General features: G+C 37.8%; 1 protein-coding gene and 2 long non-coding RNA genes across 4 annotated transcripts in view; 2 read left to right on the plus strand and 1 right to left on the minus strand.

The window, feature by feature from the left end:
- The window catches only part of LOC132959745 (uncharacterized), a 65,092-nt gene extending 53,263 nt beyond the window's left edge, over positions 1–11,829 (plus strand). Inside the window, exons 2-4 of the long non-coding RNA XR_009667083.1 lie at positions 10,970–11,010; positions 11,365–11,442; positions 11,710–11,829. This is a non-coding gene — a long non-coding RNA (uncharacterized LOC132959745). The remainder of the gene's footprint in view (positions 1–10,969; positions 11,011–11,364; positions 11,443–11,709) is intronic.
- On the plus strand, positions 7,475–9,472 carry LOC132959771 (uncharacterized). The gene is made up of 3 exons (XR_009667095.1): positions 7,475–7,581; positions 7,881–7,979; positions 9,388–9,472. It is a non-coding gene; the product is annotated as an uncharacterized LOC132959771 (long non-coding RNA).
- A 5,688-nt stretch (positions 11,830–17,517) lies between the features above and the next one.
- Positions 17,518–19,151, minus strand: LOC132959423 (signal transducer and activator of transcription 1-like). 2 transcript variants are annotated; one of them, XM_061032422.1, is made up of 4 exons: positions 18,577–19,151; positions 18,220–18,298; positions 18,032–18,128; positions 17,518–17,636 (listed from the first exon to the last, which is right to left on the minus strand). In XM_061032422.1, exons 1-4 carry the CDS (start codon positions 18,674–18,676, stop codon positions 17,547–17,549), a joined length of 366 nt encoding a protein of 121 aa, XP_060888405.1. In that variant the 5' UTR covers positions 18,677–19,151; the 3' UTR covers positions 17,518–17,546. The 2 variants fall into 2 exon arrangements, with proteins under 2 accessions (XP_060888405.1, XP_060888406.1); XM_061032423.1 differs by having other exon boundaries at positions 17,518–18,128; positions 18,577–19,147.
- Positions 19,152–22,110: the final 2,959 nt, after the last annotated feature.

The raw sequence follows: 22,110 nt of genomic DNA on the forward strand, positions 1-22,110 counted from the left end.
TCTACACTTTACAACCATAGACTGTAAATATTACAGTATAGCTCACCTGGAGGTTAACAGCCTCGTCAGGTCTGCATCATGCATTCATATTACACTGCTGCCCTCTGCTGGCACTGGGTTACAATTACATCCATCAGTCAGTATAACACAAATGTTTCCTCTTTTTAACGATTCAGCTTTTTTCCACCACATAAATGTGTGGAAAATATAAATAGTGCAGTTACTTCTGTATAGCATACAGTAGTTTACCTACCAATATTTTCAACCATCTTTTATACTTATCTCAGAATATGTTAAAACAAACTAAATGAAAAGACTTAATCATTTGTAAATGTTTGGAAATTAAAGTGACTACACCTATAACTACTACAAGATTGAACATGTGTTTGTAATGTAAAATATTAGTGTTTTGTTTGGTATAAAAGCAGGAGTGTTTGGATAATTTCACTATTAGACAAATCTTTAAACAACAGATCCACAGATTATAAATCTAAAAATGAATGTTTTATTTATTTTCGGTGTTTTACTTAATTTTGTTATTGTTATTGTGTCTCCTAATTCACAGCGACTTCTCTACGTCGATACGACCTTTACCTGGGAGTGACACGGCCAACGTCACTTCCGCTGCTGCGCATCACGTTCAGGTGTGCTCCTCAGGTGCGCCAAAGTTAATATCGACCCTGTGACCACTCGAGCGGATGACGGGTGTCCGAGTTTGGATGAAAATGCTGCGAAAAGAAGAATTGAAGACGAAGAAGAAAAAAGTAATGCTAATGCTAATGCTAACTGAACCATAACAACATCGTCTGTCTGAAAGATTCAACCAAAAGTGAAGAGAAAGTTGTTGTTTGAACTCAACATTCAGGGTTTTCTTCTTGTTTCTTTGTACAGGTGTGTGCAGGTGTTTCCACGCTCTGTGCTGTAGCTCTGAGGTAAAATGATTTTCTAAACATTACTGTTCACAGAGCTCAGAGATTAAATGTTCATCTTGATAAAGTAATATGAATAAACTTCATTTATTTAATTTAAAAGTAAAAGCTCTTCATCCAGCTTTCTGTGTTTAATTTACTCAAAGAAACAGCAGTCTGATTAATTTATTATTTAAGTGCAGTAACCAACAACTAACCACCAGAGGGCGCCCTCTCTATATAAAGTGATTTATAAACGATATAATGCATTTATTTTAAACCTTTAACTTTAATTAGAGTTTTTGTGACAGTTAATTTTGTAAGTCAATAAAGTAATTTGATATTTAAGATTACATCATTGTAAGGTAAATTATTTATATTAAAGCTGCATTTTTACCTTTTAGTTAATTAAATTAGTTTTTAGTTAGTTTTGAAAATACCACAAACCTTTTTATTGATTGGATTGAAATGATCATGATCAATGATCAATATCACAGATCAATTACAACTCTGAATATATATTTTATATGTATATATATATATATATGTATAGAGCAGTTTCTTTCCCCCCAAAGCTCGATCAGGTTAAAGGTAAACAAACTTGTAGAACTTATAATATAAGATAAATCTGTTAAGATGTTTCTTAAGACCTTATACTTCATGTTTCTATATTATATTCTACATTTAAACTTTGAATTTAAGTTTGTTTCAGTCTCATCCACAACCCTTAAAGTGAAGTTAAACACAGATAATTTACAGTGAATGATGAAACTCAGGTTTATTCCAATCATCACAATGTTGTATAATCACAAACATTTTCTGAGTTTTATTAACTTGATGACCTAAAATTAGTTTTTCTTCTCCAACAGGAACTCTGTTGACGTCTTCCAGGAGGATCCCCCGTCGGTGGCCGTCTTCCTGCTCAGGTAGGAGACTCAAAGCTTTCTTAATGTTTTATTATGTTCCAGGTTTTAGGTCTTATAGATGTTTAGACTCAGTTATTTTAATCATTTCATCCTTTTTGATGAGCTAGAAGTTGATTTAGAGTTGAGGAACATCAGGTGTTTAATGTAAAACTACATTATTATTTTTTAATCTATTAGGTATCGTTAGTCGACAGCTTATGTTAGCTACATAGCATTATGTGTTTTTGTATGTTGATGTTAAAGCTGATTTAAGGAGTTATGACCTCCTTTAGACATGGACATCCAGTGCTGGTATTACTTCCTGATCTAACGTTATCCTGAAGGTAGCATCAGTGTCCTGAATGTTAAAGTGAACTATTTTCCCTGAAAATGATTTGAATCACTTCTCCTTTGACGGGTTAAAGAGAGTTTAACTTTTAACAGGACACTGATGCTGCCTAGATCAGGAAGTAATACCAGCGCTGTATGTCCATGTCTAAAGGAGGTCATAACTCCTTAAATCTGCTGAACATACAAAACTGATAACACTTTGTAGCTAACATCAGCTGTTGACATCGATAAGACCTAAAACCTGGAACATGATAAAACAACATTAAGAAAGCTTTGAGCTCCTACCCAATGGGGCTGGAGGATAGTGGGGGTAGTAGTGTAGTAACCCCCTCACCTGTGACACCTTATTGTATTGTGCTGATGTAACGTGTCATCATGAGGTCATCATGTCTGTTCAATATTTTATTGTAATAAAACTACTGCTGTGTCCATTTTGGCACATTTCTTTAGAGTGCTACTCACACGTTTAGCTGTGTTGCACATTCCATGAATGCACGATGCTTACAAGTTATACCTCGTTGTAAAGGTGGCCGATCAGGCTTTCCAACGATATAAAATACAACACCAATTAGTATTATTAAAGAAATAATTGACAAAATAATGTTTCCAAACTTTCTGAGGAGTTTATTTCCAACAGTTATCAAAGCCACAGAAATCCTTCAGAATCAGCTTTATTGGACAGGTATGCTTCAACACACGAGGAATTTTACTTTAGTAAACTGAGCTCTCTTTGTACAAAGGTATAATATTAAATATCAACAATAAACTAATAAACAAAGACTAATATGTACAAGGCTAAATAGGATAGTGGTGCAGTGGTGAGTAGTGCAAAAGATGGTTAAGTAAACATGAGGTCGTCCTTCATTTTAGAGTTGTTGCAGGATGTGTCAAACTGGCTCAAAGTAAGTGACAAAGGAAGGATATCACATGAAACAAGGTTTAAAAGGAAGTCAATTTATTATCAAATAATCATAATTATGTAAATCAGTCATGAATGCAATGTGTGGATGAGTGTAGTGTTGTAAAGTGGGAACAAAAGCAAACCAGTTGGTGGAGGCCTGGGAGAAAGAGAGGGGAGACACGTTAGACTGGAAGCCACTTATAAGCAGAGTCCTGATGGACTCAGGTGTACCCAGGTGGACTAACGGCCTTCCTGACTTCACCTGCTGTCTGCCAAGCCAGGAAGACAAACACATGCAGACTTGAACAAAACAACACACAGATCCAGCATGAGAAACATAGTCTGCATCTGTCTCTGTGGCTCAGGAGATAGATGGAGGACTTGGAGTCTGGAGGTTGTGGGTTCGAATCTTATCAGGACTCAGTGAATTTTAAAGGTGTCAGTCCTAAATGAAAGACTCAAGAGGAGAAACATCGTGAAGCACCTGTCAGTATGGATCCACAGGAAAGACACACACAAACACACACCATTATCTTAAAGGTGTTGGTCCAAAGGAAAGACTCAAGAGATCTGAGAAACATAGTAAAGCATCTGTCTCTGTGGCTCAAGAGATAGGTGGAGGACTTGGAGTCCGGAGGTGGTGGGTTCGAATCCTATCAGGACTCAGTGAATTTTAAAGTCTAACATCTGAAATGATGAAGATAAATACGCCCGGAGCACATGTCATAGTGTGAAGGTAGTGTAGTGGATAAGATTGTGGTTTCCAAGCTCTGTAGATGGTGAGCATAGGTTAAAATCCCACTGTGTCTGGTGATGGAGGATTGGAATCTTATCAGGCAAATTTTAAAGTGAAAATCTGAAATGATGATGATAAATACGCCCGGAACACATCACCAAGTGTGAAAGGACCGGTGGCCTAGTGGAATTGTCCTTGAATCTGCAACAGGTAGACGCTGGTTCAAGTCCAGCTTTCACAGCATTGTTACCCAGAACAGCCAGTTCCCTGTGGTGTTTTATGAGTAACACAAGTACAGGGTTATAAAAAAGAAAATCAAGTGTGTCTGAAGTTTTGTGAACATGTCAGACCCTTTTTTAAAGTGTTGGATGACTTAATGTACTAAATATAGTGTACTAACCTAAATTCATTGATCATCCATTGTTCCCACCATGACATAAGATTTTATTTATTATATATACATATGGTCAATCATATATTAGGAGAATATGGTTCAAAGTTAAAAGGAGCATCAGTGAAGTCACTAGAGACACTGTTTACATGATGTGAACACCAAGAACACCTCTCCTCTCTCTGGATCATTCAGGGAACAGGAAGTTATAAAGGAAACAGGAAGTTGACGGTTCTTTCGTCAATCTGCACACAGCAACAGAAATGTAAGTTCATTTACTGAAGTTAAGGTTTAGCATTAGCATATAGCTTAGCATTAGCAACAACTTGTATTAGTTTATTGTTTGAATTTATATAGAACTTTGACTAAACTTCTTGTGTCTTGTAGTTTTCACTCCTTCAATCTGGTGAAGAAATCAAAAGAGGAGATCATCTCTTTGCTCCCTTCAGGTGCAGCTCCTGAAATTCAAACACAAAGTTTACATTTAGTTTGGACCAACAAAGACAAAGTTTACATTTAGTTTGGACAGACAAAGACAAAGTCTACATTTAGTTTGGACAGACAAAGACAAAGTTTACATTTAGTTTGGACAGACAAAGTTTACATTTAGTTTGGACAGACAAAGATTACATTTAGTTTGGACAGACAAAGACAAAGTTTACATTTAGTTTGGACCGACAAAGACAAAGTTTACATTTAGTTTGGACAGACAAAGACAAAGTTTACATTTAGTTTGGACCGACAAAGACAAAGTTTACATTTAGTTTGGACCGACAAAGACAAAGAGGTTCCTCATTGAACACGTGAGTATGTAGAAATGAAAAGGTCTGGTATCATCTATCTTTTTTTTTTTTTCAAAGTCAAAGTCAACTTTAATTTCAATTTCAAAATATGTGGAATCGAAATTTCGTTTGTCTCCGTCCCGCAGTGCAATACAACCAAAATAAGGTAAAATGAGGTTAAAATTAGAAATAATATTTACAGTAATAAATTCTAAATTGTGCAAAAGGTACAAAATGGTAAATAAAATTAAATGTAAAGAAAAAGTAAACTTGTGCAGTAAAGTGATTGTACTTTTGAGATGTTAGCTTCAGAGTTATTAGTCCAGAGTTCTGTAAACTTGTGTATCTGTAGAGAGGAGGTTCAAAATGTTTGATTTGAAATAAAAACTGTTTTTTAAAGTTGTTCAAGCTGTTTCAATCGTTTTCTTTGGCATGTCATGACTCGTGTGTTAATCCAACATCACTCACCAAACTCATCATACTGAAGGTGTACAGCTGCAGAGAGACGACAGATACGACGGCTACATGCTAATGCTAAGCTACATGCTAATGCTAAGCCACGTGGTATGCTACATCAGATGCAATACGTCACAAATTATAACAAGGCTAATGTTAAGATACATGCTAATGCTAAGCTACATGCTAATGCTAAGCCACGTGGTATGCTACATCAGCTGCAATACATCACAAATTATAACAAGGCTAATGTTAAGCTACATGCTTATGATAAGCTACATGCTAATGCTAAACCTTAACTTCAGTAAAGGAACTTACATTTCTGTTGCTGCCTGCTGTGAGCAGATTAAAGAAAGAACCCTCAACTTCCTGTTTCCTTTATAACTTCCTGTTGATAAATCCAAAGCACTTCCTGTTAATAACCAGAGCACTTCCTGTTGATAAATCCAGAGCACTTCCTGTTAATAACCAGAGCACTTCCTGTTGATAAATCCAGAGCACTTCCTGTTAATGACCAGAGCACTTCCTGTTGATAAATCCAGAGCTACAGATTCACAGATATAAGAAGACCGATGAGTTCAGACGTTCAGAAACAAAGCTACATGGACAGACAGGTGATCATTCATTTGATTTCGTCTGGTTGTGTTGGATGGATGTTTCTTGATCTTTCACTGAGTCCATTTGAACTTTTGTGATCTGTTGGTTTGGTGACCTCAGCATCGTTAACAAAAAAAGGCCAATCAGAGTCCACAGTTTGAAGGTCTCGGTCTGGGACTAGAAGGAAAAAACATGAAATAACTTCAGTCCCCGGTTACGACCACAACCTTGCCGGTGTTAAGTGAGTAAAAGGTTCCCTGCACACACACATATTTGTGACTCTGTGTGGTCTTAGTGTGGTCTTGACTACAACACTCAGCTGAGTTCAGACAACGAGGACCAAAAGCTGTTGGGTTTTTAAATGACATGACACTTTAAATGGGGGGATGAAATACTCAGCACAGTCTGCTGAAGGCCCTTCAGATCCTCTGATCTGATCCTCTGATCATTCAGCAGTCTGGACAGAAAATGTGGATGAATTGAGGACACACATACTAATGAATAATGGAGATGTGATGTGTTAGCTGGTACATACATGAGCTTCTGTAGTGTTGCATCTTTCTCCAGCTGTCTGTCATGAGTCTGCTCCAGTAACAGGCCCTGGTTGAAACAAAAAGGAGGAAAATAAAATGTATAATGTGGCCAGAGTTAATGTTGCTGTCTGCTTGAGTGTATGAAATCTGGCACTTCTAATTGAAGTAGTTTATGATTGTAAATGAATGAGCTCGTCCATCATCCTCTGCTGGTCTTGGATCTGGTCTCTGAGGCGGCTGAGCTGCTTGTGGTGAGCTGGTTCTCCAGCTGCTCCTCCAGAGTTTTGTGGAGATGTATAAAGGGATTTGTGTCCTCACCTCGATGTCCTCGTCTCCATCATGTCTCCTTGTCATTGGCCTGAATGTTTGTGTGGGCGTCGGCCTGCGTGCTCTCCAGCTGTTTGCTGCGGTTCACCAGAGACTTGACCTCAGACTTCATCTTGATGTAGAGCCGAGCTACGGTGAACTCCTCCTCCACCGCTGAGCCGTTCCCCTTTGACTCTGAGGACTGAGGATGAGGGGGAGGTTACAGACGTTGAGAGTGTGAAAGATGTGTGTGTGTATATAAATGTGTGTCCGTTCTCACAGCTCACAGACATCAGTGGTGCCGATGATGGCGCTGATGTCACTGCTGCTACGAGAGTAGGACCAGACACACACACACACACACACACACACACACACACACACACACACACACACACACACACACACACACACACACACACACACACACACACACACACACACACACACACACACTCTCTCTCACGTAAAACAGTCTGTATGTTTCTGCAGAACTCAAGATGAACACTTTCTCCTAAAACATATCTGTACCGTCTTGTGCTCGTCTGCCAGCTGCAGGTTGGTCTGATCTCTCTCCTCCACCTCTTGGCTCTTCTGGTCGTAGTTGACGACGAGCTCCTCCAGCGCCTGCAGCACCTCCTTCACCTCCTCCTTGGTCAGCTGGTTCTCCGTTTGCAGCCGGCACAGCTCCTCCTGGGAGGGACGTGGGGTCAGAGTGAGTTCATGCAAAAATGATCATCCTTATGAAATCCATGTTTAAATGAAAATACTTGATATTTCTTTTGTATTTCATAGGCTGAGAGACAAACCTCCTCTGGTCCATCTTCTGCTCCTTGAGTTTGTCAGCCAGACACTGTTGGTTGATCTCATCATCCTGTGAATTATTACAAGAAAAGGACATCAAGTAATAATAATTAAATTAATAATAATAATTGAGAAAATGAAAGTATTTGTATTTAGTTTGAATCTTTAAGCAGGTTGTCTTCTAATGTTGTGTCTTGTCTTTGACTTTAGTCTATTCTTGTCTTCCAGCTGTTTGTACAGGTTGCTGATGTCCTCCTCGTATTTGCTCCGCTCGTGGCAACAATATTATTTGACTTTTCTTTCACAAAGGTAAGAAGTATTTTCAGTTGAAAAAAACAGTTAGTTCATTTAAAATGAGTAATGTATCAGAATGTATCATTTACTTTTCACGTATTGTACAATCCTGTAAATGAGCCATAGATGCTCCTAAAGTAAAAGTCTGTGATATTCTGTGATCACAGACTGTGATATTATCAATGAACTTAATATTATGTTTGAATGTTAATGGAGCACATAAGGTAGGTGAAGAAGACTTATGAGCATATGAAAGCAACCTTTTTAACTTGTAAATGTTTCCTTTTAATTTATGTGTTTAATCTGAACTATCTCATTGACCTGTAAAATGTACTCGTATCAGATATTTTAATCCTAATCAAAAAAAGCAGTTCAATGAAATTAATCATTTCAATTAAATCAATAAAAAGGTTTGTGGTATTTTCATTAAGAAAACCAAAGACAAATAAACTAATTAAAATGATTAAAAGTTTGAAAAGGAAAATGAAGGAAAAGGTCTAAAGTAAAAATGCAGCTTTAATATAAATAATTTAGCAAACAATGATGTAAGACTCTAATTAAAGTTAAAGGTTTAAAATAAATGCATTATATCGTTTATAAATCACTTTATATAGAGAGGGCGCCCTCTGGTGGTCAGTTGTTGGTTACTGCACTTAAATAATAAATGAATCAGACTGCTGTTTCTTTGAGTAAGTTAAATACAGAAGGCTGGATGAAGAGATTGTTGTCTTAGTTTACCTGTTAGCTTTTTTGGTTGACTTGTTAGCTGTTGTTTTATTTACCTTTTAGCTGTTGTCTTGGTTACTTGTTAGCTGTTGTTTTATTTACCTTTTAGCTGTTGTCTAGTCTTTAATGTTTGTTGTTTTTATCTTTCAGCTGTAGTTTTGTTTAGTTATAGATTTAGTTTAAAGTTGTATTGTCCGTTTTCTTTGATTTGTGTGTTGGATGAAACTTACTTAACTTACTAAATATAATGTACTAAATATAATGTACTTACTATAATTTACTTAATAACTTTTTTTTTTAAATGACATACTAACCTAAATTCATTAATGGTCCATTGTTCATGACATAATATTTTATTTATTATATATACATATGGTCAATCATATATTAGGATAATATGGTTCAAAGTTAAAAGGAGCATCAGTGAAGTCACTAGAGACACTGTTTACATGATATGTGAATAAATATGTGATAAAAGAAACTATTTATGTAGAAATGTCACTGTCTGCCTCTCCTCTCTCTGGATCTAGGTCATTGCTGAGTCCAGCCAGTGAGGCTCCAAACCTCCATGGAAATGTGAACAAAATGAGAGGAGATGTCGGTTTGAGGCGAACACACATAGACTGCACTGATGGTGAGAACTGGACGCAGATATCCATTTTAAAACCTGCAGGTTAGCGTGTGTTTTGGGTGCGAGCTGAACTGTACCTGTAGGTCTGTCTTGATGAGCGAGGCTCCTGCTTGGACCAGATAATGACAGATAGTTCTTTGACACAGGGACGCAGCTCGGTGAAGGACCGTCTCCCCCCTGGTCAACAGAAGAGAGAGAGAGAGAGAGAGCGCGTCAGATTACAACATCTGACAACATCACCCGAGGAACAGACATCAACGGTGGTGCTGCTTCTTTTGGTGTCTTGTGTTTATGATGGCACATATATCATCACATATAGACCGAACAGAGATCAGAGCACAGATACAGACACAGCATCATCATCTACACTCCGTTAACATTTAAATAAAGTGTTTAGCATTTTAAAAACCTCATGGTTTCAGTTCAATGTTAGATGTTTTCAAGCACAAATATAATCTGTACTTACTGCAGTTTTTCTGTAACGACTAAAAACTACTTAAAAGGCAGGGTTGGTGATTTTCTCCAGATCCACTTTTTAAGATTGTGGTTGAAATTGTCTTTTGGTCCTGACAATGAAAGCAATGAGCTGAGGTCTGCTTCTGGGTGCAGACGGAGCACTGAGGGAATACTACTTTTAGAAAATGATCAACCCTGCCTTTAACCCAGACAAGACTCTCTCTTACCTGCTTTTAGTAAAGTGTCTTGAGATAACATTTGTATTGAGTTGGCGCTCTACAAAATAAAGATTGATTGAACTGACTTATTGTTTTACAAGCCTGTCATTGAAAGTTTCCCATTTATTCAAACACTAGAATACAGAAAGAAAAAAACTACATATTCCTATTTTGAATAAAACTACATGAAAAGAACCCACATACATTCATTAATGGTAAATAAAACAACTACTAAGGATTCTTTTAATGAGCTACATCTGGTTATTTGGTATACTCTTAAAGGTACAGGTAAAGGTACTGCTACAGGAAGTGACTGTTCAAACAGGAAGTGCCCTGCCTATAAAGGAAGCAGGAAGTTGAGGGTTCCTTCTTTAATCTTCAAGACTGCACACAGCAGGCAGCAACAGAAATGTAAGTTCCTTCACTTTACTTAAGTTAAGGTTTAGCATGTAGCTTAACATTAGCCTTGTTATAATTTGTTGTGTATTGCATCTGATTGATGTAACATAACATGTGGCTTAGCATTAGCATGTAGCTTAGCATTAGTAACAACTAGGCTTTCTTTTGTCCTGTATTAGTTTATTGTTTATTGTAGAACTTTGGTAATGACTAAACTAAATGTTCTTGTCTTGTAGTTTTCACTCCTTCTTCAATCTGGTGAATAAATGAAAAGAGGAGTTTGTCTGACTGTCAACCTACGTGCACCAAACAGGTGGAGGACTGTACACACACCTGTGGAGGATGTAGAGAACCATCTCTTTACTTCCTGCACTGGCAGCGTGATGACGTCACCTGCAGCCGGACGAGTCGAGTGACGTGAGGTCGGCTCCCTCCTTCAGGTGCGGCGACTCCCTTCGGGTGGTGCGGCGACTCCCTCCTTCAGGTGGTGCGGCGGCTCCCTTCGGGTGGTGCGGCGGCTCCCTTCGGGTGGTGCGGCGGCTCCCTTCGGGTGGTGCGGTGGCTCCCTCCTTCAGGTGCGGCTCCCTTCAGCTGATGATTCAATTCAAAGACACGTGTGAGTATGTAGAAATGAGGTCTGAAACTGTCACTCACCTTCTTTAAGTCTTTGTTCTTCACACACTCAACCAGCAGCTCTACAGAGAGAATGTTAAAAATGTTTGATTTGCATTTTAATTAAAAATAGAAACTGTTTTAAGTTTGTTCAAGCTGTTTCAGTCGTCTTGTTTAATGTAAATGATTTTCTATTAGGATACATGCTTATTGCTTAATATTAACTTTCATTCATCAGTCCATTTTTATTCACTTATCTCCAAATCATAAGAGAAGTTATCTCCAGACACTTTACAATAACAAACATTTGGTAAGTTTAAACTAATTGTGATGTGTTTTTTGTTTAAAACACTTTTAGGGGCAGCCTGACCAAAACAAGATGAAGAGCTGTTAACATGTATGCTACACCACGCTGCCTCACCTGCTTCAACATCTGGTGAGTATTTTTATTTTAACTGTTTGAGTCACATATAGTCTTATTCTTGATTGTATTTGTAGGGCTAAATTTACATGATGCTACTAACTTTTAAATTTTAATTTGACACTCTTTGATGTAGATGTAATGATTCTTTTGACTTAATTAAATGATTAAAAATTAGTATCAGAACGCCCCATTTACTTTTCACGTATTGTACAATCCTAGCTGTAACCTGAAATGAACTTTGAACCCTGATGTCTTTGTTTCTTGTGTCTGATATTCCAGGTGTTTCCTCGCTCTGAGAACTCTGATCTGTGCTGCAGCTGGAAGGATTTTCTTTGGATTAAAGTTTACCTGTTAACTAACTTGTAGCTTTTCTGTGCAGTTTTCTTTATAGATTTAAAGTTTTATTGTCTGTTTTCTCTTTGCCACTTTCATAATAAATAAAATGTTAAACTCTTAATTTGTCTCATGTTTGTGTTGTCAGCATCTTTAATTCCTAAAGTTTTGTTGTAGTTGTTTCCTCCGGAGTCACACATGCTGTGAACTTGTTTGAACATTTTTTTATAAAATTTCATGTAATTAAAGACTACAATAAACAAGTTTCCTCAAACAGACATGAAAGCTGTAAACTACTATAAATAAAACACAGCTGGCAGATAACCAGAGCCTGATTGCAGATGTAACACCTCTCTCCTCCACAGGTACAGAAGTCACTCTGATGCAGAATGAACACAGCAGTAGTTTTATTACAATAAAATATTAAACAGACATGAACTGTGTTTTTTCTATACATCATCACAATACAATAAGGCGTCACTGGCGTCCCCATTGGGTAGGAGCTCAAAGCTTTCTTAATGTTTTATTATGTTCCAGGTTTAAGTCTTATACATGTTTAGACTCAGTTATTTTAATCATTTTTGTAGTGGAGGAACAGCAGGTGTTTAATTAAATAAGGATTATAAAAATGTAGTATTTCATTAAACACCTGATGATCCTCCAAAAAGGATGAAATGATTAAAATAACTGAGTCTAAACATCTATAAGACCTAAAACCTGGAACATAATAAAACATTAAGAAAGCTTTGAGTCTCCTACCTGAGCAGGAAGACGGCCACCGACGGGGGATCCTCCTGGAAGACGTCAACAGAGTTCCTGTTGGTGAAGAAAAACTAATTTTAGTTCATCAAGTTAATAAAACTCAGAAAATGTTTGTGATTATACAACATTGTGATGATTGGAATAAACCTGAGTTTCATCATTCACTGTAAATTATCTGTGTTTAACTTCACTTTAAGGCTTTTCTATGAGACTGAAGCAAACTTAAATTCAAAGTTTAAATGTAGAATATAATATAGAAACATCTTTACCATACATTAACTGTCACAAGAACAAAGACTCAGATTAAAGTTAAAGGTTTAAAATAAATACATTATACCGTTTATAAATCTCTTAAACACAGAAAACTGGATTAAGAGATTTTACTTTTTAAATTAAATAAATGAAGTCTATTCATATTACTTTATCAAGATGAACATTTAATCTCTGAGCTCTGTGAACAGTAATGTTTAGAAAATCATTTGACCTCGGATTAACTAATTTACATATTAGTCAATAAACTTAAATTGAGGTTATTGTTTTATTTCAACTCTTCAATCTAATATTAGTTTAAATTATAAGTTTTGTTTTAAAAGTGGCTTTACTTTTACCCGGTGTTTAAACAATTAGTTTAACAGGAGAAAACAAGTTCAAAAGTTACCTTCATAATATTGATAAATGTTATCATCATCTTACTTTGACGATGTTTCCGCTTAACAAACATTTAGCATGAGCATTAGCCCACGTGTTAGCATTAGCATACAGCCTCACGTGTTTCTATTTTGTGTCTTTTCACACAAAACTTTGAATGACTCACTGAGTATCTAGACTTCATCTTTCCTTCTCCGGCTCCTTCTTCTTCCGCCGCTTTGTTCGACAGCCAGGCTGCCCGCGGTCCGCACCGCTTACCTGGTCGAAACAATGATATACACACCTGAGAACACCTGAACACACCTGGGCGTGATTACCGGAAGCTTCAACCGGAAGTGTCGCGGAAAGTTTCTATGGAACAAATGAAAAAGTTATAAATAAGAGGACACATAAACAAGACTAAGTCAAAAATCAAATGTTTTATTGATAAAAAAATATTTCTTAATGTAATTTACTTGTTTTTATACTTTTTTAAACTTTGAACTCTTGGTAACCAAGCAACATGAGGAAGTCAAACTCGGGTCACCATGGTAACTCACTGCATTCGTTAGCAGGGGACGAAGCTAACCTGTTTTCCGGTCTTTAGGACACTGACTGAATTCTTACCCACAGATAAATTCACTGCTTAATGATGTTTACCTCCAGTTTCTCTCTTCCTTTCCCTCTCGTTCTCCAAAGTGTCTAAGAAGCAGATAAATGAAGACACGGGATGAGTGAAAACTTTGTACGGAAGCTCCGAAGTTAGTTTGAGATACTAATGTGTAAAGATGGAGTTTAAAGGTGAAACTGCGCCCTCCTGTGGTCACTCTGTGAATTACTGCGTTTGGATTTTTTCTTTTCACCTTTCTTGTTCTAGATACAACAAATTCAAACTGCTTTCTTTGTTTTATTTCTTTATAAATAAATGTGACTTGACTTAATCACAGATAACATATTTGCTTTTTTTTTTTGAATATTTTTTTAATTATAAAGCAACTGTTTACTGCTTATGTTAACTAAAATACATTGTCTGTTAATCACACATGCATGTTAGTCTCTCAAAGAATCTGAAGTGTAACTTCATTGATTGCATATTCTTGTGTACGTTGGAGCATTTCACTACTGAGGAAGAAAGCAGATTGTGTTCCCATGACATATTAGGCAATATATTTTTCTTATTTTCTTATTAGTGGTAGATAATTAAAGACTACAATAAACAAGTTTCCTCAAAATCAAAGAAAACAGACAATGAAAGCTGTAAACTACTATAACTAAATAAAACACAGCTGGCAGATAAGGGTTTTTGTTTTGAATCCATGTCTTTTTAAGCCTTTTCTGCCTCGTAATTATCGGGCAAAAATATAAATTCTTTGACTTCCAAGTAGAGTGAATGTAATCACTCAAATGTGTCTAGAAGGTGACTGGTTACTGCACTGACCTGTATCTAACTTAAAAGTAGTGAGGGTCTTTACCACACCTCTAAGAGCAGATAAAATGATCATCAGAGTTCAACCACTGACGAAACAAAGACACTGAAAGAGAGTACAGAAAGAAGACTTGGATGAAATGAAGAAACTTCTCAGTTGACAGTTTTGGTCTCACTCCAAGTCTGCACTCAGAAAGAAGAAAAGCAGAGCAGAATTGATTTGCTTTCTTCAGAAAAGGAAAAAGAAAAGAGAGTGTTGGTTACAATCAGAGGACAGGTTATTCTGTCTTAGTCTGTCTTAGACAGACCCCTTTAAAAGACAGACTAAAGGGGTTTCACACTTGCAGAAAACTCCTGATATTTGCAGGAGGAGCTGTATGTGTGAATGCAAACGCACAAATTCTTCATTTGGACTTCACCCAGAGTTTCTCCTGCCAGAACCCTACTGTAGTATTCTTTTCAACAGTTAGTCAGAGTGATGTGAGAACGCAGCAGAATATTATCTGGAATATTCACCTCGGGCCAATGGGAGGGGGAGTGACGTTTATATCCTGTGACTGCTGCTCGACCACAGACTGTCTGCACGCCACCTCTACCATCTCCGTGCTCTAATGAACCTGCTGCTGCATGTTTCCTGTTCTCCAGTATGTTCTTCTCCACTCTTTAGTTCAGATTGTGATTCTGTTCAACTACACGTAGCATTGATATAAAGACAAATATTCTCATTATAGTGTCGTATACCTCAGGAGACCCCTCGCCGCCCCCCCTCCTGTCTGACAGTTGTAGTCCCCAGCTGTGAGGTGGATATGTGAACAACCAGATCAGGAGAATCTCCGGAGCAGTCGTCCTGAAATGATCTAGATATTTTCAGGAGTGCAGATGTGAAAACGACTTAAATTCACGCCTTTGCATGTAGAACAGTTAAATTCATGCAACTGGAGTACATGTTTAGATTTTTATACTTTCTGATTAATATTTTGTAACATATTGACCTGAAATCAACCCAAAACTCACAGGACATGAATGAAAACCCCACTCTTCCTGTTTACTGATAACAAAAGCCATTCAATTGATTAACTGTGAAGAACAGGACGTCATAAAAAAACAATAAGCCTTTAATCCAAGTTAGCGAACCAGAACACTTGGATACGTGTGAAACGACTTTCTCAATAAACAATCCCAGGAAGACAGCCGTCTGCCGAGTTAATCAACACGTTGAACGAACTGCCTTAACCAACATAATCCATTTCTGTTATAAAAAGAATTTCGGTTCAATCCCCGAATCGGATATATGTATCCATGACATCAAGACTAACACTTTCATACAAGTTAGATTCCGCTACGATCATCTATGACGAACTTAGATATTGAGAAACTAAATCACATTACCTGATGAACTCTACTTGAATCTTACGTGGAGCACTACTGCCCCCTAGTGGAAAGAGCGGAGGAAGTACGATAGTTACTATGTGATTTTGTCCTAGTTATACATTTTGTATTTTAAGATATGATATTATACCCTTCATACTATATTAATGTGTGTTTGAATGTTGAATGGTATAATGCTGATTTCATTCCCATACAGGCGGAAATCGTCTAACTGTCTTCAGGTTAGACGTAATGTCTATTTCATTGCATAATTGTCTGAAATGTTTACTGCCGGAAATAATCCTACATACGAATATTGACATGGTGATGATCATATGATCAAAGTTCTTATTTATGCTCTTAATAAGTAAAGAACTCGGAGTGGATTGAAATAAAGTAAACATCGGAGGCGGGTTAGATATTAGGCCCCGCCCCCTCGGAAAGTCATCCCCTGGATAAAGTGGCTCGTCTCTCGAGAGCGCACGCTTTTTTCTCTCGCTTTTCTCTCGTTTTTCTTTGTAAATTTTCCTCGTAACTTCTTCTTCTAAACTCTCTTAGACGTCTCTTGTTAAATCCTTGTTTCAAACCACTTTGTTTCTTCAAGTTTTGCCGACGCGAAACTCTTTGAATTTAAGTCCGGATTCGCAGAACCTGCAGAACTCGAATCCAACTTAAACCAACCCTGATTCTTAAAGCCCGCATTCTAAGGTTTTTCTTACAGCCTAAGAGCTTTTTCCTTTTTTTGAAGTATTGATCATTCGTCTTCCAGAACATTATTTTTTTCTATCCTCACATTTGACTACAAGAGACCATTCAAGTCAAGTGAGGATCAACGAGCGTCCATCCTGACGAACGTTAATTAAGACTCTTTGAGCCGCTGAGAGAAGGACCCACGGACAACTGCTTGGACCGCTGTGTTTTTCTTCAAACCCATCTCACTCCGACCGGACCTGCTACGGCGGTTATTGTGGGCCACCGGCATTCCTGATCCGAAAGAACTCGACGGGAAGTCTTGGTACCATTCGGCGGAGTTCAATTGAACACTACGTCTCAGTAAGGAAGCGTTCTGATTATGAGATTGGGTTGTTGAGTCAAGCTTGTGGTATCCGAATCAAAGCCTCAGAGTCAACTTTCACCAAATTTATTAAGTTCCCTTTTTATTTTTCTTTCTCAAAATCCCACTTCGTTAAATCCCTCAAACAATATAGTTAAACTCCAAACTTGACATAAGGACCTCACCATGGCAACTTAAACAATTCAATATTATTATTCAAGTTATATCACTGTCGTAATTATACTGATATTACTTGTGCATTTCCTTTAAATTCTTCTGTTCATCATTTTTCTTTATTAAACTTTCATATAAACTTTCAATACTTTGTCTGTGTAATTTTATGGTTTTTACTGCTTGAGAATTCATCCCAATGATATGAGACCGATTTATAGATTCATTAATTACTACAAGTAATATTAGTTTCCTTACTTAACAAGGATGGTGCCCCGAGTTATATATATATAAATATTAAAAGTAGATACGCTACAATTTCTTTCTCTGTATGTTAAATGTCATGCATGCAACAACACATAAAGAAAATGACACTTAAGCTGATGCACTATTCAGTGTAGAGCAACAAACTGAGGCTGCCTCTACCTGAACATCAAGCTCTTCAAATCCAAGCAGATTGTTGGTCTGAGCAGAGCAAGAGGAAGAAAAAACACACAGCAAAACTTAGCTCCCATTACTGGCCAAACCCCATAAAAACATCTCCAAATTTAAGCTTTGGTTACTGGTTTGCGACACAACAATACTTGAAGCAACTGCATTTAAGATCAATAAGGACAAAATAACAGATAAATACAGACAGAGTAAAGCTGGGTTTAAATTTCTACACATCTACCGGTTCATCTCAGATGGACATATCATGCAGTTTACTCGTCTACAATCATCTGAGGTGTTGTTTCTTTACAGGTGATGAATTAACAGAAATCTTCACCTGTAAAAAAAAACCCCTGTGCAGACTGTCAACAGCAGTATTTAAAGAGGTGCTCACAGAAGCTGGTTCAGCAGCTTATCAAAATACTCACCACAGCATCAATGTCTCTGGGGCCGACTAACTGTGACAAAGCCCTGTAGTCATCAGGAGACATGGGCAACATGTTGTCCTGCAGTCTGGACGGATGTCTGAACAGAAAGCAAATCCAAGTTAAATCTGCTCAATGCATTACCAATAACATATTTGACATGTGTTTAAAAAGTGACATTCTCTGCTCACACTTCAGAGACAGAAATGAGCTCTGTCTTCATGTAGCTGCTCCTCTCTGGATTGTTCTCCACATCCATGGGCTCCTGAGCTAAAAGTCAAATAAACACAGATTCAACATTAACAGCATTTAGTCCCCAATAAGCATTAAATAAACGTGCAGTTTGCAATAAGATACTTTGCTGAAATTACAGGTAATAAAAAACCTCTCATCAGCTCGTTTGTATAAAAGGTTGAATGTTTTTACGGCACCTGCAGATTGTTAGTTTAATAAACACTCTTAAAAGAAGCATTAATACTTGAAATGTAAGACAGCATCATATTTTATAAACAGATCATATGGTTTTACTGTGGAACCAGAACACTTACTCTCTGTGGGTTTGGGGTAGTATTTCCCGAAGGCCTTGTCTTTTGGGATGTTGGGGTAGAGGAAGCGGAGCGGGTTCTCGGGGATGTTCTCGGCAGCCATCACTTTGTAGGTACGGATGATGTCGAGCAGAGAGACGGCCGACAGCTCCTTCTTCGTGTACGGCTCCACAGAGTGAAAGAGAGAGAGAGGGAGTAGGAAACTGTTCTTCAATTTAAATATCAGAAAATGTCAGATACTGAGCGGAAAGTTTTGGGGGTAGCACAGCACGACCTATCTGGGCATATTGTATGTTTCTGGTTTAATGCTGGTGCTAAAGGGAGATATCTACTGGATCAAAGAGTCTCACATTCTTCCTTTACATAAGACATGAACAGCATCAGTCCTTCACTCACTGCAGAGGTCGTATTCCATCCAGGTAAAGGTGATGGCTCCCTCTCTGCTGCTCTCACTGAACCTGAGCAGGAAGGTCCCGGGACACTTATCACTGAGCAGAGCCTTCTCCCTCTCCTTACTGATGAAGCCCATGATGGAGCTGCACACACACACACACACACACACACACACACACACACACACACACACACACACACACACACACAGAAAATGACTCAAACATTCCTTCGATCCACAACCAGAAGGAATACACTTTCTCGTTCGCACTCTGCTTACAGACAAATACATTCAGTTCAAAGAGAAGATGTAGTTTTAACTTTATGATGCACCAAAAAGACTCCATTAGTATCTGCTAACCTGTACATGTTTCTCTTATTGCAGCTTTTGGTTAAATTACAGATTTGAATACAGATTTTATTCATTTTTAACTTGTGGTATTGAAAAGTCTCACAGATGTTGACGATCTTAAATCTCAGGCTGAATGGGGCTCACCTTGCAGAACTTGATCATGTCCACTAGATGGCAGCCAAACTATGCTGTTTCATTTAACAGCCAATATTTCCCCACTTCCGTTCGGGGTCAGTGTACGAACCATTTTAGTTCAAATAAAATTAAATACCTTCGATTGTCGACAGAATAGCTAATGCTTCATTTTTCAATACATATATGGGCTAACTACGCTCTCAAGAGTGGGAAAAAATCAAATGTTTTTTAAAACACAAATGTAGTTCCACATTTTGTCCATTGGGGGCAGTATAGACACAACAAGCAGTGTAAATATGGAGAATCTGGCAGATTTACACTTAGTAAAAACACATTTAAAATAAAAGCTTCAAACACTTTATATTATAATCAAAACATTTTTTATTTTCTTTCTTTTACTACTGACACACACACACACACACACACACACACACACAGAGAGAGGTCAGAGGAAACGTGAAAATATCTGACAGAAAAAGTATTTTTATTTCCTAAAAAGGAAATTGTACAGCTTCTTTACCAAGCAGCTCCTCAGCCTTCTTTCGGTGTTGTGTACTGTACTTTAAAGTACAGCTGTGCAGAAACAGCGTAAGCCAATCATCGCTTAGGATCAACAACATGAGCCCGCCCTTTCATTTTCAACAGCCAATGAGAACGACGGACGGTGGCTATTCTGTCAGTTAGCAAGCTCACCCTGATACCGTTAACAAAGCGTGTGTTTTTTCATGAAAATACTCAGTATATGTGCAAGATAAAGGAATAAACACTTGTTCTTATGTGCTTAATCGACTCAAAGGAAACTGTCGCTTGTGGACGTCCTGTTCCAACAGCAGAACAAAAAGCGTTTGGGTCAGGACTCCTGTGAAGCACATCAACACTCAGGACATCTGCACTCAGCTTCCAATCAACATCAAGCCTCCCTCTGTGATCACAGTTCCTGCCCTCATATCATGATCAGCTGATCACGAAAAGAAAAACTGTCCTTGCAGCTTATGCACGATTTTACCAGCCAGTCAGTGATGGTCGTAAACAAAGAAGGTTCAGATGTTATCCATACCTGCCTCTCCATGGAAGCAGGTATGAGTTGAAGTTTGGATCAGAGCATCCATGCAAACCAGTATATTTTAACTCCTACACAGCAAAGAGTTTTTACTACCAACATCATTTTCATAACAATTGAACTTAAAAGTAGAGAAAGTCCTTTAGCTGCAGTTCTTAAAATGTCGACTGGATGCAGCCTCATTCTGACTAATGCAGGAAAATCATTCTGTCCACTGAGATAAAGATTCTCTGTGGCAGCTTTGGAAAAGCTAACCAGAGGAGTCGATGGTAACTTATCAGGTTAGACTCGTGCTTTACAATTAGGCTAGACTAAAACACCAGGCTGGTTTTGATTCATCGCCAGCCCCTTTGCTGAACAACATTCCTTCTTTTTCTCTTTTTCTCCCGACTTTCCGTCACTACAGTTCTATCTGGAAGAAAAGACAACATTTCCCAAACATACAAGATTCAAGTAAAGGACACAGAAAAAGTAATAAACTTTCTCAACTGCACAAAAAGTTTTGATTCAAGATCATCAGCCCTTTGTCCTCAACCCACTTTATTACAACTTAACTTGTCAAACCTTGCTTTGAAATGATCCCAGTTGATGTCATTTTGCAGTCATGTGAACACGATCCGGATAATTGAATGGAACCGGACAACTCTCGTGTCAAGTTGTTTGTTATACTTCCAATGCGTTGTGCTTGAAGCTATAAAACACCAAGCTTTGAAAATCTTTTACAATACTGCACTTGCATTCAAACATTAAGTCTCTCAGCCCAACACAGGCTCAGCCTTTCACTTTCAGTAATACTTCAATTCCACCCATTAACTCAGAGCATGCTCAGACAACTTACTCTCTTAAATTATTATGCTGCAAGGAAAGGCAGAGCAGCAACCACAGGGTTAGTTTCTAGTTGACAAACTGACTTTGCATGCTTAATGCTCCTGAAGGTGTTTTCTATCACTCAAATCACTGTGATGCATATCAGCACAGATCACAGAGAGGAGTTTGAAAACAAGCTTTGGGACGAGGGAAGGACAATCTGACAGCTCGGAGTCCTTAGGTTCATGTTTTAAAAAAATAAAGGCACACATGGAAGACGCAGGGATTGTTCTGGTCAAGGTTCAAGTTTTCAATCTATCTGTGCACTTTAGAATATGTGCTCCTATAATGTTTCTTATGTTTTATCTTTGTTTAGTGATGAATGACTTTCGTTGTATATTATCTCTTTACTAACACATGTGCTTGCGTTCATAGATGTCATCGAGTGCGTCAGATTTGGACAGCATCAGCACAAGTTAACAGTGCGACACATGAGGAAAAAACAACTTCATGAAGGTGACAGTTGCTTCAAAGCTGTGAACTTCCTTGGTTTTCTGTAATAATTCCCCCATGTTCACTGCACTTTGTGGACATGAAGTATGGTTTGTAATGTCTCAGGATGCTCCAAAGAAGGCATGATGCATGGAGGAGCTATGCTAAGCACATACATGCAGAGCTAAAACCTAAAGTAGGACCACAGTTTCTGTTGTTTTTATCATATTTTATGTTTTAAAATCAGCTGTAAGCCAAACTTGTGAATTAAGAAACAACTTCAGAGTCCTGTCCTTGG

The sequence above is a fragment of the Labrus mixtus genome, chromosome 24 (assembly GCF_963584025.1).
Source record: "Labrus mixtus chromosome 24, fLabMix1.1, whole genome shotgun sequence".
Taxonomy (NCBI): domain Eukaryota; kingdom Metazoa; phylum Chordata; class Actinopteri; order Labriformes; family Labridae; genus Labrus; species Labrus mixtus.